This window comes from Triticum aestivum, chromosome 4D (assembly GCF_018294505.1).
Source record: "Triticum aestivum cultivar Chinese Spring chromosome 4D, IWGSC CS RefSeq v2.1, whole genome shotgun sequence".
NCBI classification, from domain to species: domain Eukaryota; kingdom Viridiplantae; phylum Streptophyta; class Magnoliopsida; order Poales; family Poaceae; genus Triticum; species Triticum aestivum.
Genome location: NC_057805.1, coordinates 491,558,489 through 491,576,684, shown reverse-complemented (window position 1 = coordinate 491,576,684; position 18,196 = coordinate 491,558,489). Strand labels below are relative to the sequence as shown.

The 18,196-nt window shown below is 45.0% G+C and overlaps 1 protein-coding gene across 3 annotated transcripts in view; it reads left to right on the top strand.

Annotated features, from left to right (window-relative positions):
* The first annotated feature begins 820 nt into the window (after positions 1-820).
* The window catches only part of LOC123100535 (chaperone protein DnaJ), a 41,039-nt gene continuing 23,663 nt past the window's right edge, over positions 821-18,196 (top strand). Inside the window, exons 1-6 of one of the 3 annotated variants that reach the window (XR_006448424.1) lie at positions 1,146-1,306; positions 1,451-1,532; positions 1,718-2,193; positions 2,388-3,288; positions 4,396-4,476; positions 5,035-5,234. Coding sequence is in view for 2 of the 3 variants with exons in the window: in XM_044522450.1 (XP_044378385.1) it covers positions 2,424-2,444; positions 4,396-4,476; positions 5,035-5,295 (363 nt within the window). In the remaining variant the exon portion in view is untranslated. Of the gene's footprint in view, positions 1,307-1,450; positions 1,533-1,717; positions 2,194-2,387; positions 3,289-4,395; positions 4,477-5,034; positions 5,516-18,196 lie in introns of those variants that run through there. The other 2 variants (XM_044522450.1, XM_044522449.1) reach the window with 2 other exon arrangements.

Here is an 18,196-nt window from a genome sequence, read left to right as displayed (position 1 = left end):
ACTAAGCCGTTTCAAGATATCTGTTTCAGTCTCAACGTCGTCGAGCCTGCCGTTGATACTGCGGGGGGATGTTAGAGTAGTCATTATGGTATACGACTTCTAGTCCAAGTCAGTTTTGTACCCCTACCCCAAGTCGGTTTGTACCCTCTTATATACTCTTTATGCCGCACCAAATCATCAATAAGCAACAGTTCTATTCAGCTTTCAAGTTGAAAGCCACGAGCAGCGGTAGTGACAATACCAGACAAACCCTTGATGGTGCATATTATGAGGGTAGAGTCGGTTGGAAACACACCCAGGACACGTACGGTCAGAATACAGAAAAGTAACCTGCCTGCAGCCTAGGATAAGAGGCCAAGAGGGCAAGCCGGTTGCGCAACACACATGCATGCATACGTATGCTCACTATGTTCAGTGAACCTGAAGAATTGTTTTTTTTAATTCAGACGAGGTGTAGCATACGTTGCACCTTGGGACCCAGCATATATCACCATGCCGACCTTGTTGACCCCTGCCTACTCCCTCACTACCTAATAGTTTACTTGTTCTTCTTGTTGTTTCCATAAGAGGGCCAGCCTCATGTTCCCAAATTAGGACAGGGTTCACTCACTGACCTCACTCACTCACTCACCTGGGTCTGAGTGGGAGTGACGAACCAGGGGGCAACAGGTGTCCCGCTACCAGAGAGAACCGTTGGATGCGATGCGATGCGATGCTGCTCGAGAGACAGAGACAGACAGCAACCGCACCCCAGCCACAAACAGCGATGCGCAATGGCCACCCCACATGGTGATGCAGTGATGCCGATGTAAGCAAGCAAGCAACCAAGCGCGGCCACACATTGACATCGGCCGGCCAGACCCAGCCATCGGGAGAAAATATCGCCCGGGGGCCGGACGTAACTAGCCTAGCCTAGCTAGCACCAAGTTGCTGCTCGATCATGTCTAGTTGGGCTGCCCCTGCCTGCCTGCCTGCCCGGTTGCTGGTGCAAGATACCGAGGAGGCGGACGGGAAGGGACGGTGAGGTGACATAGACATAGACATACATCCCCCCGGCCCGGCCCCCGCCGTCGGCGACCAGCTTCCCCCTCCATCAAGCCTATAAGTAGACGGCCATGCGTTGCGGCAAACAACAACTCGAGAGGCACACCCACACAAGCAGCGACTGAGCGTCATCACAGGTCCAAGGTGGTTGTTGGTTGCAATGGCCGGCTGCGGAGGGAAGGATGGCCTGTACGCCGTGCTCGGCGTCTCCAGCGACTGCTCCGATGCGGAGCTGCGCAGCGCCTACAGGAAGCTCGCCATGGTACGTCCGTCCGTCCGTCCACTGCTAGCTTCCCTCCTCTGCTCTCCTCTTATAAGCTCTGTTCTGTTCTGTTCCGTTAGATTGTTAGATGATTCCTCTGTTTCACGTACCGCTGGTTAAGTAAATGGGATGTACGTTTTGCAGAAATGGCACCCGGACAAATGCGGCTCCGGCGGCGTGGAGGCCGCCAAAGCAAGGTTCCACAAGATCCAGGCAGCATACGCAGGTAATTTCGTTGCTCTTCCTTCCTTCCTTCCTCTGGATTTAATTACCCTATAGCTAGAGTAGAGAGAATGTATATTTATTTATGTACCCACGAGCGAGCACGAGAAAGAGATGAGCCTAGAGAGAGAGAGGAATGGTGACGTAGTTTGAACTTGAACATAAAGATGAACCTGAACATGCATGCAGTTCTGTCGGATCCCAACAAGCGTATCCTCTACGACGTTGGTGCGGCAAATTTGATAAATTTGATCCATAGACGAAATTAAATCACAGAATGAACTGTCTGTGAAACTATTTCACGCGGCTGACCCGTGGCGCCTAGCTCTCAGGCGCTGCACTAGTGCAACGCGTAGGAGCTAGGCGCTGCACTAGTGCAATGCCTAGGAGCTAGGCGCTACACTGTATAGTGTGGCGCCTAGCTCTCAGACGCTGCACACTGACTTAGTAATTTTCGGATCACACGGGTGCGACGCTGGCCGTGTAGCGCCTATCTGTGAGGCGTTGCACAGTGTAGTGTGGCGCCTTCGTGTGAGGCGTCACACAAAAAGGTCAGCCGCGTGAAATAGTTTTACGGACAGTTTATTTTGTGATTTGATTTCGTTCATAGGTCAAATTTGTCAAATTTGCCAGTTGGTGCCTACCACAGCGACGGCGACGATGAGGTATGTATCTATCTATGTATGTTAGCTTTCTTTATTATTGCTACTTTTATGTACATATTCTAATCAATAGTAATATATACACGTCGGCCAAAGACTAGCTGGCTCCATTACCTTACCTTACCGGTGAGATGACATCTTTGGTGCCTCACCTCTTCTTGTTGGTTGGTTCACCGTGGTGCTTTAATTTTACTTAGGGTGCTGGAGACATACTGGGAGACATCCTGGAGGCCATGAACCACACACCTCCACACGTAAGTAATCACTTCCAACTCAACTCACACTGCCGCTTATGGTTATAGTAGATATCATGGAGGTTTTTACAGAGCAGAGCAGAGCACTACTTACTTATTTGTTGTTTAATGGCGTTTCTCCTCCGGTGCTCCCCCCCCCCCCCCCCCCCGGCTGAACGCGAGGGGGAGAAACATAAGGACGGCTGAGATCTGTCAAAAACGATTCGTGAAGAGGGGCACGATCGTCTTTTTATGCCCGCGTAGAGCCCTATACGAGCCCGCACCGGCCCGATTACTTTTGGATGCTGAGGGTATACATGTATTGTACGTGGGCGTTTCGTTTTCCCTTGTCACGTGCGGCGGTCGTGGGCTAGCCACGCGGCCATGCGACGCACGAAAACTTCCAAAAACGTCCCATCCTATAAAAGGGAGGGGAACCACCACCGGCCGCATCGCCCCCACCATTTTCCCCCAAATCGGCTCACTCCCTCTCTCCTTGCCGCATCGTCTCCCCCTCGTCTCCATCGCCCCGCCACCACACCTACTCGCTCAACCCCACCGCCTCCCTCTCTCCGGCGGGTTCTCTTAGGCTTCGATGGCGCAAGGTCGTGGCGCTGCCGCCGCTACGCACGGAGTTGCGGTCGAGGCCGCGAACACCGTGGCAGATGGCGTCCAAGAAGTGGCCGCTGTCGGCGGTGCGGGAGATGATGCACCCGCAGTCGTTGGATCGGTCGCTGCGGCGGCGGATCTGGTGGAGCAAGGGGTGGTGGGCTCGGACTCCGTCGTGCCGGACCTGGTGGTGACGGCGTCTGGCGACGCACTGGATGTAGGTGCGTAGGCGAGCGACAAGCAGGTGGTGGATGTGGTAATGCTTCTCGTTCCCCTCCTCTCATAGTTGTAGTTGATAAGCAAAAGATTTAGTAGATAGGGTTTTTTATTGTAGATTTGTGATTGAATGCGGCACCCCCTTCTGTTTGTTAGGGTTTTTTGATTGAATGGGGAACCCCATTTGAGAGTTCGGGTTTTTTGTAGTTGATTCGTGCTTGAATGCTAGAGAGATCATAATGAGAGTTAGGTTTTTTATATTAGAATCTGGATTGCCTCATTTGCTCAGATTTTGTTTTGTGTTGTATATGTTGTTAGATTTGTTTTGCATATTCCCTCAGTGGGCCACGGCAGGGGCTGAGCAGCCACCCCGTGTATCTATTAAAGTTGATATTGTACAAATGAGGTTAAAATCCTACTTCGTTCATTTGAAGTCTATCAATTAATTGTTGAAATGAACACAATATGTTTAACTAGTGCACAATTTCAAAATAGTTAGGAGCTTCACTTCATTATCCATAAACTGAAATTGTAGGTAGGTTTATTTTTGATCTGTAGGATTCCTGTACTTATAAAGTGAACCATAAGTAGGTTTGCTAGACAGGCAACTATGCCAGATGACCAACTCATATTAAATTGTTGTTGCATAACTCCATGCATGAATGTCATATGAAATAGTTTCACACCTAGCACCAAAAATTGCACAAAGCTTTCCTTTCCTGAAGCTCAGGGCATTACAATATACCATCCAATATAAGGTTCAGAGAATAGGGCAGCTGATGCACCACTATGTACATTACATGAGCCAGATGAAGTAAATGCAATTACTTGTTGTCAACCACAATGGTTCACTGATATAGTTGCAGGGTACATCAAAGAATGTACTACCTCCATTGGCAGACCTGAGCACTCACAAGATTATTGTTGGTGGCCAGGCTGGCATTATAGTCTGAAGGACCACAGTCAGCATGATCTAAAATTTTAGTTTGACCAAGCTATCATTGTAGAATGCTTGACCTTTGGATACAGTTTAATTTTAGGTCAAAGAATCATTTTAGGTTATTAGAAGCACATTGCAGATTGCTTGACCTTTGCATACTGTGTTATGTAGTTAGTAGTATAATTGAATTAATTACTTATATTGCAGAATGAGGAAGATGCTGGCAACAAGAGGAAGCTGGACATCGCTAGGTTCGACGACCCGTCTGATTCTGACGACGACGAGGAGGTAATCCCAAGCTGTTTTTTGTCTGTTTATTAATCTGTGTGAGATGTTGTTTGTTGATGATGCCTTATATGAATGCCTCTAAATTGGAATGTTATGTAGTTTATTCATTGATATCATAAAGTTGTGTTGTTTGGTCATTAATTAGCTCTAAATGGCATATTTGTGGTCTTTGATCATGAAACCATATCTGAATGCACATAAATGGAAATATTGTGTTGTTTGTCCATTGAATTATTCTAAAATGGAAAGTTTTGTTATACTTTCAATTAATTCCTCTGAAAGTTGTGTTGTTTGTGCATTAATTAGCTGTAAATGGGATATGTGTGATGTTTTTTCATGAAACCATATATGAATGCATATAAATGGAACTATTCTGTTGTTTGTCCATTAAATTCTTCTAAATGGAACTATTCTGTTGTTTGTGCATTAATTAGCTGTAAATGGGCTATTATATTTGTTTGTTCATTAAATTCCAGTAAATGGCAATTATCTGAGGTTTGTTAATTACATTACTCTAAATGGGAAGTATGTATTTATGCAAATCATTTGTATGTGCAGTACAACTCTGGAGATGAGGTGGAAGAGTGGAACCACAAGTCCTTCATTGAGCATGAAGCCAACAAGATCAGGGAGAAGGGGAAGGCGGCGTACTACAAGTGGGGCAAGTTCAGGTGCCCATACTGCACCACTAAGCCAATTCCCAAGGATGGGCTGTATGAGCACCTTATGTCGCATGCACGCGGTTTAGCGAAGAGTGGGAGCGATGTGAAGATCAGGGCAGAGCATGCAGCCCTCCTGAAGGCTGTGGGTCCCATCTAGTCACCCTCTGTGAAGCTGGTAGTGGTACTAATCATCAGTATAGTTGATGATGTTTAACTTTTGCGCTAGTATGGTTGTGAACTATGAATCTGGAAGGTGGAAGTGTTTGTGAACTGTTAAGTAGTATGGCAGACTCTTAAGTAGTATGGCAGACTCTTAAGTATGGCAGAGACTTAATTAATCTAGTATGTCTCTGAAGTATATCAACTGTCTAGATGCAGGTCAGCTATGCTTTGTTGTAGTGTTTATATTCTGATGCTGCAATGATCATAGTAGGTGCTTCAATGTTGCTTGACTGATGAGACATGCTGCATACAGTGGGCATGTGCTTGCAAATGGTGTGTGCAAAGAACAAGCCTTATCTACATAGGATAGATAGTAAAAAACATTGACTTGAGGTTTTCATAAGTTAGCATGATCGAATCTTCCATTACAAATATATTATTAAATTTAGAAAATGTTGAAAATCATTTTTTGTCAATGTTCTTAAGTTAGCATGATTGAATATTCCATTTCAAATATATTATAAAAATTGGAAAATGTTGAAAATCCTTTTTTGTCAATGTTCATAAGTGAGCATGATTGAATATTCCATTTCAAATATATTTTTAAAATTAGAAAATGTTGAAAATCCTTTTTTGTCAATGTTCATAAGTGAGCATGATTGAATATTCCATTTCAAATATATTTTTAAAGTTAGAAAATTTTGAAAATCTTTTTTGTCAATGTCCATAATTTAGCATGATTGAAACTTCCATTTGAAATATATTATAAGAATTAGAAAATTTTGAAAATCTTTTTTTGTAAATGTTCATAAGTTAGCAAGATTGAATATTCCATTTCTAATATATTTTAAAAAGTGGAAATTTTGGAGGTGGTCGATAAAATCACCGCCTTCTGGAGGGACCATTTGGTCTAACTTACATGGTGATTTTTTGCACCACCTTCTTGTTGGGGATCGTAGCATAAATTTAAAATTTTCTACGCATCACCAAGATCAATCTATGGAGTTTACTAGCAACGAGAGGGGAGGAGTGCATCTACATACCCTTGTAGATCGCGAGCGGAAGCGTTCAAGAGAACGGGGTTGATGGAGTCGTACTCGTCGTGATCCAAATCACCGATGATCCAAGCGCCGAACGGACGGCACCTCCGTGTTCAACACACGTACGGTTGGGAGAGACGTATCCTCCTTCTTGATCCAGCATGGGGGAAGGAGAGGTTGATGGAGATCCAGCAGCACGACGGCGTGGTGGTGGAAGCAGCGGGGATCTCGGCAGGGCTTCGCCATGCTCAGCGAGAGGGAGAGGTGTTACGGGGGGAAGAGGGAGGCGCCAGGGGCTTGGGTGCGCAGCCCTCCCTCCCCCCTCTTTATATAGGGGCCCTGGGGGGCGCCGGCCCCTAGAGATCCAATCTCAAAGGGGGGGCGGCGGCCAAGGGGGGAACTTGCCCCCCAAGTCAGGTGGGGCGCCCCCACCCTCAGGGTTTCCAACCCTAGGCGCAGGGGGAGGCCCATGGGGGGCGCACCAGCCCACTAGGGGCTGGTTCCCTTCCCACTTCAGCCCATGGGGCCCTCCGGGATAGGTGGCCCCACCCGATGGACCCCCGGGACCCTTCCGGTGGTCCCGGTACAATACCGGTGACCCCCGAAACTTTCCCGGTGGCCGAAACTGGACTTCCTATATACAAATCTTTACCTCCGGACCATTCCGGAACTCCTCGTGATGTCCAGGATCTCATCCGGACTCCGAACAACTTTCGGGTTATCGCATACTAATATCTCTACAACCCTAGCGTTACCGAACCTTAAGTGTGTAGACCCTACGGGTTCGGGAGACATGCAGACATGACCGAGACGACTCTCCGGTCAATAACCAACAGCGGGATCTAGATACCCATGTTGGCTCCCACATGCTCCTCGATGATCTCGTCGGATGAACCACGATGTCGAGGATTCAAGTAATCCCTTATACAATTCCCTTTGTCAATCGGTACTTTACTTGCCCGAGATTCGATCGTCGGTATCCCAATACCTCGTTCAATCTCGTTACCGGCAAGTCACTTTACTCGTTCCGTAATGCATGATCCCGTGACTAACTACTTCGTCACATTGAGCTCATTATGATGATGCAATACCGAGTGGGCCCAGAGATACCTCTCGGTCATACGGAGTGACAAATCCCAGTCTCGATCCGAGCCAACCCAACAGACACTTTCGGAGATACCTGTAGTGCACCTTTATAGCCACCCAGTTACGTTGTGACGTTTGGTACACCCAAAGCATTCCTACGGTATCCGGGAGTTGCACGATCTCATGGTCTAAGGAAATGATACTTGACATTAGAAAAGCTTTAGCAAACGAACTACACGATCTAGTGTTATGCTTATGATTGGGTCTTGTCCATCACATCATTCTCCTAATGATGTGATCCCGTTATCAATGACATCCAATGTCCATGGTCAGGAAACCGTAACCATCTATCGATCAACGAGCTAGTCAACTAGAGGCTTACTAGGGACATGTTATGGTCTTTGTGTTCACACATGTATTACGATTTCCGGATAACACAATTATAGCATGAACAATAGACAATTATCATGAACAAGGAAATATAATAATAATCATTTTATTATTGCCTCTAGGGCATATTTCCAACAGTCTCCCACTTGCACTAGATTCAATAATCTAGTTACATTGTGATGAATCGTACACCCATAGAGTTCTGGTGTTGATCATGTTTTGCCCGTGGAAGAGGTTTAGTCAACGGATCTGCGACATTCAAATCCGTATGTACTTTACAAATATATATGTCTCCATTTTGAACATTTTTACGAATGGAGTTGAAGCGACGCTTGATGTGCCTGGTCTTCTTGTGAAACCTTGGCTCCTTGGCAAGGGCAATAGCTCCAGTGTTGTCACAGAAGAGAGTCATCAGCCCCGATGCATTGGGAATAACTCCTAGGTCGGCAATGAACTCCTTCATCTAGATTGCTTCATGTGCTGCCTCCGAGGCTGCCATGTACTCCGCTTCACATGTAGATCCCGCCACGACGCTTTGCTTGCAACTGCACCAGCTAACTGCCCCACCATTCAAAATATACACGTATCCGGTTTGTGACTTAGAGTCATCCAGATCTGTGTCGAAGCTAGCATCGACGTAACCCTTTACGACGAGCTCTTCGTCACCTCCATAAACGAGAAACATATCCTTAGTCCTTTTCAGGTACTTCAGGATGTTCTTGACCACTGTCCAGTGTTCCATGCCGGGATTACTTTGGTACCTTCCTACCAAACTTACGGCAAGGTTTACATCAGGTCTGGTACACAGCATGGCATACATAATAGACCCTATGGCCGAGGCATAGGGGACGACACTCATCTTTTCTCTATCTTCTGCCGTGGTCGGGCATTGAGCCGTGCTCAATCTCACACCTTGCAATACAGGCAAGAACCCCTTCTTGGACTGATCCATATTGAACTTCTTCAATATCTTGTCAAGGTATGTGCTTTGTGAAAGACCTATGAGGCATCTCGATCTATCTCTATAGATCTTGATGCCTAATATGTAAGCAGCTTCTCCAAGGTCCTTCATTGAAAAACACTTATTCAAGTAGGCCTTTATCCTTTCCAAGAATTCTATATCATTTCCCATCAATAGTATATCATCCACATATAATATGAGCTACAGAGCTCCCACTTACTTTCTTGTAAACACAGGCTTCTCCATAAGTCTGTGTAAACCCAAACGCTTTGATCATCTCATCAAAGCAAATGTTCCAACTCCGAGATGCCTGCACCAGCCCATAGATTGATTGCTGGAGCTTGCATACTTTGTCAGCATTCTTAGGATCGACAAAACCTTCCGGCTGCATCATATACAATTCTTCCTTAAGTAAGCCGTTAAGGAATGCCGTTTTGACGTCCATTTGCCATATTTCATAATCGTAGAATGCGGCAATTGCTAACATGATTCGGACGGACTTCAGCTTCGTACGGGTGAGAAGGTCTCATCGTAGTCAACTCCTTGAACTTGTCGATAACCCTTAGCGACAAGTCGAGCTTTATAGATGGTAACATTTCCATCCGCGTCCGTCTTCTTCTTAAAGATCCATTTATTTTCTATCGCTCGCCGATCATCGGGCAAGTCTGTCAAAGTCCATACTTTGTTTTCATACATGGATCCTATATCTGATTGCATGGCTTCAAGCCATTTGTTGGAATCTGGACCCGCCATTGCTTCTTCATAGTTCGAAGGTTCACCGTTGTCCAACAACATGATTTCCAGGACAGGGTTGCCGTACCACTCTGGTGCGGAACGTTTCCTTGTGGACCTACGAAGTTCAGTGGTAACTTGATCATGATCGTCATCATTAACTTCCTCTCTAGTCAGTGTAGGCACCACAGAAACATTTTCTTGTGCTGCGCTACTTTCTGGTTCGAGAGGGGTCATCTCATCAAGTTCCACTTTCCTCCCACTTACTTCTTTCGAGAGAAACTCTTTCTCCAGAAAGGACCTGTTCTTGGCAATGAAGATCTTGCCTTCGGATCTGAGGTAGAAGGTATACCCAATGGTTTCCTTAGGGTATCCTATGAAGACGCATTTTTCCGACTTGGGTTCGAGCTTTTCAGGTTGAAGTTTCTTGACATAAGCATCGCATCCCCGAACTTTAAGAAACGACAGCTTAGGTTTCTTTCCAAACCATAATTCATACGGTGTCGTCTCAACGGATTTCGACGGAGCCCTATTTAAAGTGAATGCAGCAGTCTCTAAAGCATAACCCCAGAATGAGAGCGGTAGATCGGTAAGAGACATCATAGATCGCACCATATCCAATAGAGTGCGATTACGACGTTCGGACACACCATTACGTTGAGGTGTTCCAGGCGGCGTGAGTTGCGAAACAATTCCACATTTCCTTAAGTGTGTGCCAAATTCGTGACTCAAATATTCCCCTCCACGATCTGATCGTAAGAACTTTATTTTCCTGTCACGTTGATTCTCAACCTCACTATGAAATTCCTTGAACTTTTCAAAGGTCTCAGACTTGTGTTTCATTAAGTAGACATACCCATATCTACTCAAGTCATCAGTGAGGGTGAGAACATAACGATAGCCACCGCGAGCCTCAACGCTCATTGGACTGCACACATCAGTATGTATGATTTCCAATAAGTTGGTTGCTCGCTCCATTGTTCCGGAGAACGGAGTCTTGGTCATTTTGCCCATGAGGCATGGTTCGCACGTGTCAAATGATTCATAATCAAGAGACTCCAAAAGTCCATCTGCATGGAGTTTCTTCATGCGTTTGAGACCAATGTGACCAAGGCGGCAGTGCCACAAGTATGTGGGACTATCATTATCAACCTTACATTTCTTGGCATTCACACTATGAATATGTGTAACATCATGCTCGAGATTCATTAAGAATAAACCATTGACCAGCGGGGCATGACCATAAAACATATCTCTCATATAAATAGAACAACCATTATTCTCGGATTTAAATGCGTAGCCATCTCGCATTAAACAAGATCCAGATACAATGTTCATGCTCAAAGCTGGCACTAAATAACAATGATTGAGGTTTGAAACTAATCCCGTAGGTAAATGTAGAGGTAGCGTGCCGACGGTGATCACATCGACCTTGGAACCATTCCCGACGCGCATCGTCACCTCGTCCTTCGCCAGTCTCCGCTTATTCCGCAGCTCCTGCTTTGAGTTACAAATATGAGCAACCGCACCAGTATCAAATACCCAGGAGCTACTACGAGCGCTGGTTAGGTACACATCAATAACATGTATATCACATATACCTTTGGTATTGCCGGCCTTCTTATCCGCTATGTACTTGGGGCAGTTCCTCTTCCAGTGACCGTTTCCCTTGCAATAAAAGCACTCAGTCTCAGGCTTGGGTCCATTCTTTGTCTTCTTCCCGGCAGCTTGCTTACCGGGCGCGACAACTCCCTTGCCATCTTTCTTGAAGTTCTTCTTACCCTTGCCTTTCTTGAACTTAGTGGTTTTATTCACCATCAACACTTGATGTTCCTTTTTGATCTCCACCTCCGCTGATTTCAGCATTGAATATACCTCAGGAATGGTCTTTTCCATCCCCTGCATATTGAAGTTCATCACAAAGCTCTTGTAGCTAGGTGGGAGCGACTGAAGGATTCTGTCAACGACCGCGTCATCCGGGAGATTAACTCCCAGCTGAGACAAGCGGTTGTGCAACCCAGACATTTTGAGTATGTGTTCACTGACAGAACTATTCTCCTCCATCTTACAACCGTAGAACTTGTCGGAGACTTCATATCTCTCGACCCGGGCATGATCTTGGAAAACCATTTTCAGCTCTTGGAACATTTCATATGCTCCGTGCTGCTCAAAACGCTTTTGGAGCCCCGGTTCTAAGCTGTAAAGCATGCCGCACTGAACCAGGGAGTAATCATCACTACGTGACTGCCAGGCGTTCAGAACGTCTTGAGTTGCTGGGAAAACAGGTGCATCACCTAGCGGTGCTTCAAGGACATATGCTTTCTTGGCAGCTATGAGGATAATCCTCAGGTTACGGACCCAGTCCGTGTAGTTGCTACCATCGTCTTTCAGCTTGGTTTTCTCTAGGAATGCGTTGAAGTTGAGGGCAACATTAGCGTGGGCCATTTGATCTACAAGACATATTGTAAAGGTTTTAGACTAAGTTCACAATAAATAAGTTCATCAAATCAAATTATTAACGAACTCCCACTCAGACAGACATCCCTCTAGTCATCTAAGTGATACATGATCCGAGTCAACTAGGTCGTGTCCGATCATCACGTGAGACGGACTAGTCATCATCGGTGAACATCTTCATGTTGATCGTATCTGCTATACGACTCATGTTCGACCTTTCGGTCTCTTGTGTTCCGAGGCCATATCTGTACATGCTAGGCTCGTCAAGTCAACCTAAGTGTATTGCGTGTGTAAATCTGGCTTACAGCCGTTGTATGCGAACATTAGAACCTATCACACCCGATCATCACGTGGTGTTTCGGAACAGCGAACCTTCGCAATGGTGCACAGTTAGGGGGAACACTTTCTTGAAATTTTAGCGAGGGATCATCTTATTTATGCTACCGTCGTTCTAAGCAAATAAGATGTAAAACATGATAAACATCACATGCAATCAAATAGTGACATGATATGGCCAATATCATGTTGCTCCTTTTGATCTCCATCTTCGGGGCGCCATGTTCATCATCGTCACCGGCATGACACCATGATCTCCATCAGCATGATCTCCATCATCGTGTCTTCATGAAGTTGTCTCGCCAACTATTACTTCTACTACTATGGCTAACGGTTAGCAACAAAGTAAAGTAATTACATGACGTTCCAGTTGACACGCAGGTCATAAATAAATTAAGACAACTCCTATGGCTCCTGCCGGTTGTCATACTCATCGACATGCAAGTCGTGATTCCTATTACAAGAACATGATCAATCTCATACATCACATATATCATTCATCACATCCTTCTGGCCATATCACATCACATGACACTTGCTGCAAAAACAAGTTAGACGTCCTCTAATCGTTGTTGCAAACTTTTACGTGGCTGCTATAGGTTTCTAGCAAGAACGATTCTTACCTACGCCAAAACCACAACGTGATATGCCAATTTCTATTTACCCTTCATAAGGACCCTTTTCATCGAATCCGATCCGACTAAAGTGGGAGAGACAGACACCCGCTAGCCAGCTTATGCAACTAGTGCATGTCAGTTGGTGGAACCTGTCTCACGTAAGCGTACGTGTAAGGTCGGTCCGGGCCGCTTCATCCCACGATGCCGCCGAATCAAGATAAGACTAGTAACGGCAAGTAAATTGACAAAATCGACGCCCACAACAACTTGTGTTCTACTCGTGCATAGAAACTACGCATAGACCTAGCTCATGATGCCACTGTTGGGGATCGTAGCATAAATTTAAAATTTCTATGCACCAAGATCAATCTATGGAGTTTACTAGCAACGAGAGGGGAGGAGTGCATCTACATACCCTTGTAGATCGCGAGCGGAAGCGTTCAAGAGAACGGGGTTGATGGAGTCGTACTCGTCGTGATCCAAATCACCGATGATCCAAGCGCCGAACGGACGGCACCTCCGTGTTCAACACACGTACGGTTGGGAGAGACGTATCCTCCTTCTTGATCCAGCATGGGGGAAGGAGAGGTTGATGGAGATCCAGCAGCACGACGGCGTGGTGGTGGAAGCAGCGGGGATCTCGGCAGGGCTTCGCCATGCTCAGCGAGAGGGAGAGGTGTTACGGGGGGAAGAGGGAGGCGCCAGGGGCTTGGGTGCGCAGCCCTCCCTCCCCCCTGTTTATATAGGGGCCCTAGGGGGGCGCCGGACCCTAGAGATCCAATCTCAAAGGGGGGGCGGCGGCCAAGGGGGGAACTTGCCCCCCAAGTCAGGTGGGGCGCCCCCACCCTCAGGGTTTCCAACCCTAGGCGCAGGGGGAGGCCCATGGGGGGCGCACCAGCCCACTAGGGGCTGGTTCCCTTCCCACTTCAGCCCATGGGGCCCTCCGGGATAGGTGGCCCCACCCGGTGGACCCCCGGGACCCTTCCGGTGGTCCCGGGACAATACCGGTGACCCCCGAAACTTTCCCGGTGGCCGAAACTGGACGTCCTATATACAAATCTTTACCTCCGGACCATTCCGGAACTCCTCGTGATGTCCGGGATCTCATTCGGACTCCGAACAACTTTCGGGTTACCGCATACTAATATCTCTACAACCCTAGCGTTACCGAACCTTAAGTGTGTAGACCCTACGGGTTCGGGAGACATGCAGACATGACCGAGACGACTCTCCGGTCAATAACCAACAGCGGGATCTGGATACCCATGTTGGCTCCCACATGCTCCCCGATGATCTCATCGGATGAACCACGATGTCGAGGATTCAAGTAATCCCGTATACAATTCCCTTTGTCAATCGGTACTTTACTTGCCCGAGATTCGATCGTCGGTATCCCAATACCTCGTTCAATCTCGTTACCGGCAAGTCACTTTACTCGTTCCATAATGCATGATCCCGTGACTAACTACTTAGTCACATTGAGCTCATTATGATGATGCAATACCGAGTGGGCCCAGAGATACCTCTCCGTCATACGGAGTGACAAATCCCAGTCTCGATCCGAGCCAACCCAACAGACACTTTCGGAGATACCCGTAGTGCACCTTTATAGCCACCCAGTTACGTTGTGACGTTTGGTACACCCAAAGCATTCCTACGGTATCCGGGAGTTGCACGATCTCATGGTCTAAGGAAATGATACTTGACATTAGAAAAGCTTTAGCAAACGAACTACACGATCTAGTGTTATGCTTATGATTGGGTCTTGTCCATCACATCATTCTCCTAATGATGTGATCCCGTTATCAATGACATCCAATGTCCATGGTCAGGAAACCGTAACCATCTATCGATCAATGAGCTAGTCAACTAGAGGCTTACTAGGGACATGTTATGGTCTTTGTGTTCACACATGTATTACGATTTCCGGATAACACAATTATAGCATGAACAATAGACAGTTATCATGAACAAGGAAATATAATAATAATCATTTTATTATTGCCTCTAGGGCATATTTCCAACACTTCTAATCACCCAAATTTTCTTTTACATGGTGACCCACATGTGCCAAACATGGCTATCAAAGAAAATTTGGAAAAAAAATTACAATGCCCCCTTCAGGTATAGACTGATGTTTTGACCAGTCAGTCTATATGGCAGTATAATTCAAAAAAAAAAATCAAAAAATATATAAAACCTTGGAAACCTTGCTTTGTTTGTGCAAGAGGTCATGTGTGCAAAAGTTGAGGTGATTTGGAGGTGGTCGAAAAAATCACCGCATTCCGGAGGGACCATTTGGTCTAACTTAAGCCAGTTTTTGAGCAAAGGTCATTTTTTCCACCACCTCCAAATCACCCAAGTTTTCTTTTACATGGTGACCCACATGTGCCAAACATGGCTATCAAATAAAATTTGGAAAAAAGTAATTTTACAATGCCCCCTTGAGGTATAGACCGATGTTTTGATCAGTCATTCTATAGGCAAGTATAAATTCGAAAAAATTAAAACAAATATAAAACCTTGGAAACCTAGCTTTGTTTGTGCAAGAGGTCATGTGTGCAAAAGTTGAGATGATTTGGAGGTGGTCGAAAAAGTCACCGCATTCCGGAGGGACCATTTGGTCTTTTAACCTAAGCCAGTTTTTGAGCAAAGGTCATTTTTTCCACCACCTCCAAATCACCCAAGTTTTCTTTTACATGGTGACCCACATGTGCCAAACATGGCTATCAAAGAAAAATTGGAAAAAAGAAATTTAACAATGCCCCCTTGAGGTATAGACCGATGTTTTGATTAGTCAGTCTAGAGGGCAGTATAAATTTAAAAAATTCAAAAAAACATAAAACCTTGGAAACCTAGCTTTGTTTGTGCAAGAGGTCATGTGTGCCAAAATTGAGGTGATTTGGAGGTGGTCGAAAAAATGCCCGCATTCCGGAGGGACCATTTGGTGATTTTTTCAACATAGGTGATTTTTTCCACCACCTCCAAATCACTCAATTTTTCTTGTACTTGGTGACCCACATGTGCCAAACATGGCTATGAAAGAAAATTTTGAAAAAATATATTCTACAATGCCCCCTTGAGGTATAGACCGATGTTTTGACCAGTGAGTCTCGAGGGCATTATAAATTAATAAAAAATTCAAAATATAAAACCTTTGAAACCTAGCTTTGTTTGTGCAAGAGATCATGTGTGCCAAATTTGAGGTGATTTGGAGGTGGTCAAAAAAATCACCGCATTCCGGAGGGGCCAGTTTTTGAACAAAGGTGATTTTTCCCACCACCTCCAAATCACCCTAAATTTTCTTGTACATGGTGACCCACATGTGCCAAACATGGCTATGAAAGAAAATTTGGAAAAAGAATATTTTACAATGCCCCCTTGAGGTATAGACTGATGTTTTGACCAGTCAGTCTAGAGGTCATTACAAATTAAAAAATTCAAAAAAATATAAAACCTTGGAAACCTAGCTTTGTTTCTCCAAGAGATCATGTGTGCAAAAGTTGAGGTGATTTGTAGGTGGTCGAAAAAAACACTAGAACAGTGCCCCGACGTGACGCAACGTGCGTATTGTGTCCGAATTCGTGCACACCTTGCCTGGGGGACCACATTGGCCATGCCCACGTGCTCCGAAAAAGTTGGGGTCATCTCATGCATGCCTCCACATGTACCATGTACAAGCCGGACCATTCGGGTTTTCCGGAGGGCAAGTTTGAAAGAGGTTTTCCTTGCCGGTCCCACCAAATGATCCCAAACTTTATGCACACCCTACCATGACCATGACATGCATGTGGGAGGAGAATTCATACACCACGGCCTCATTTTTGTTGAAATCCCATTAATAGCCATGTGTATTACATGTAAGTGAGCATGTGTAAAATTTATTAGGTGATTTGAAGGTCAAAACATTAACTTGTCATATATGGAAAAAAATGTGTATTGCATGCAAGTGAGCATGTGTATAATTTAGTGTGTGATTTGAAGATCAAAACACATGGCAATATGCCAAAAAAGTGCCCACCTACCAGGGCAGGAGAATTCATACACCACGGCCTGCATACGACTAGGAACCTAGCCGTTCATGGGCCACGATGCAAGCCGTGGTGCAGAATATCTCTGCTGCTAGTAGGCCCCACGGGGAAGAGGGGACAAGAGTTAGGCAATGTACTGCGTGCATATGATAGGAGCTTGGCAGGGGAGTCCCAGCCGGGTATATAAACCGGTGCGGCGCTCTCTCGCTTGGCGAGGTGGGAGTAAACTCCCACCACCCCACGGCTGTGCGCTGCGCTGTGCCTTGCGCGGCTCTGCCTTGGGCCCAATTCGGGCGGGCTGGCCCAAGGCAGCCTTACCCGCGCGCTGATCTGTTTTATATTCTCTTTGTTTTTCACTTATTAACTCCAAAATTTCTTTTCTTGTTTATATTTCTAATATTTAAAATCAAATCTCCTTTTCTCTCTATTATTTCTAACAATGTTTACTAAAATTAAAAAAATATGCCAAATTCTGTTGTGTTTTATTTCATTTGTTCGTTCTCTTTTTTATATTGATAATATTTACGAAATATAATCTAAAATGGTGTGTTTTATTTCAATTCTTCATTCCAATATTTCTTATCTTTATTATATTTGAAATATTTCTAGTTTGTAAGATAAAATGTTCTGTTTTAATCCACTTCTTCATTCTAATGTTTGTTCTCTTCTTTATATTTGAAATATTTTCAAAATGTAAGATAATATGTTATCGTTTATTTCACTTCTTCATTCTAATAGATATTTTCTTTTTTATATTTGAATTATTTTTTAAATGTAAGATAATATGTTGTCTTTTATTGCACTTATTCATTCAAAATTTTCTTCTGTTTTCTATATTCTCCTCTTTTCTTTGTTCTGACAGTTATAAATTTAAATATTGTATGATATAATGTTGTCTTTTATTTCACTTTTCATGGTTGTCTTTCCTAATTATAATTTTTTTTTCGGTTTCATAGTTGAAATATTATTAAATGAAATCTAGTTTGGACAATCGCATGTATGCCTCCACTTGCAACATGTACTAGAAGCAGGTTTTTCTTCTCGGTCTCACCAATTGATACCAAACTTTATGCACACCCTACGATGAGCATAGCAAGCATGCATGGCAACTATCGTTCATTTCCGACACTCGATGCATTTTGTAGGCGTTTTGCAGCGATAAAACCCTAGAATAGTGCCCCGACATGACGCAACGTGTGTATTGTGTCCGAATTCGTGCACACCTTGCCTGGGGGACCACATTGGC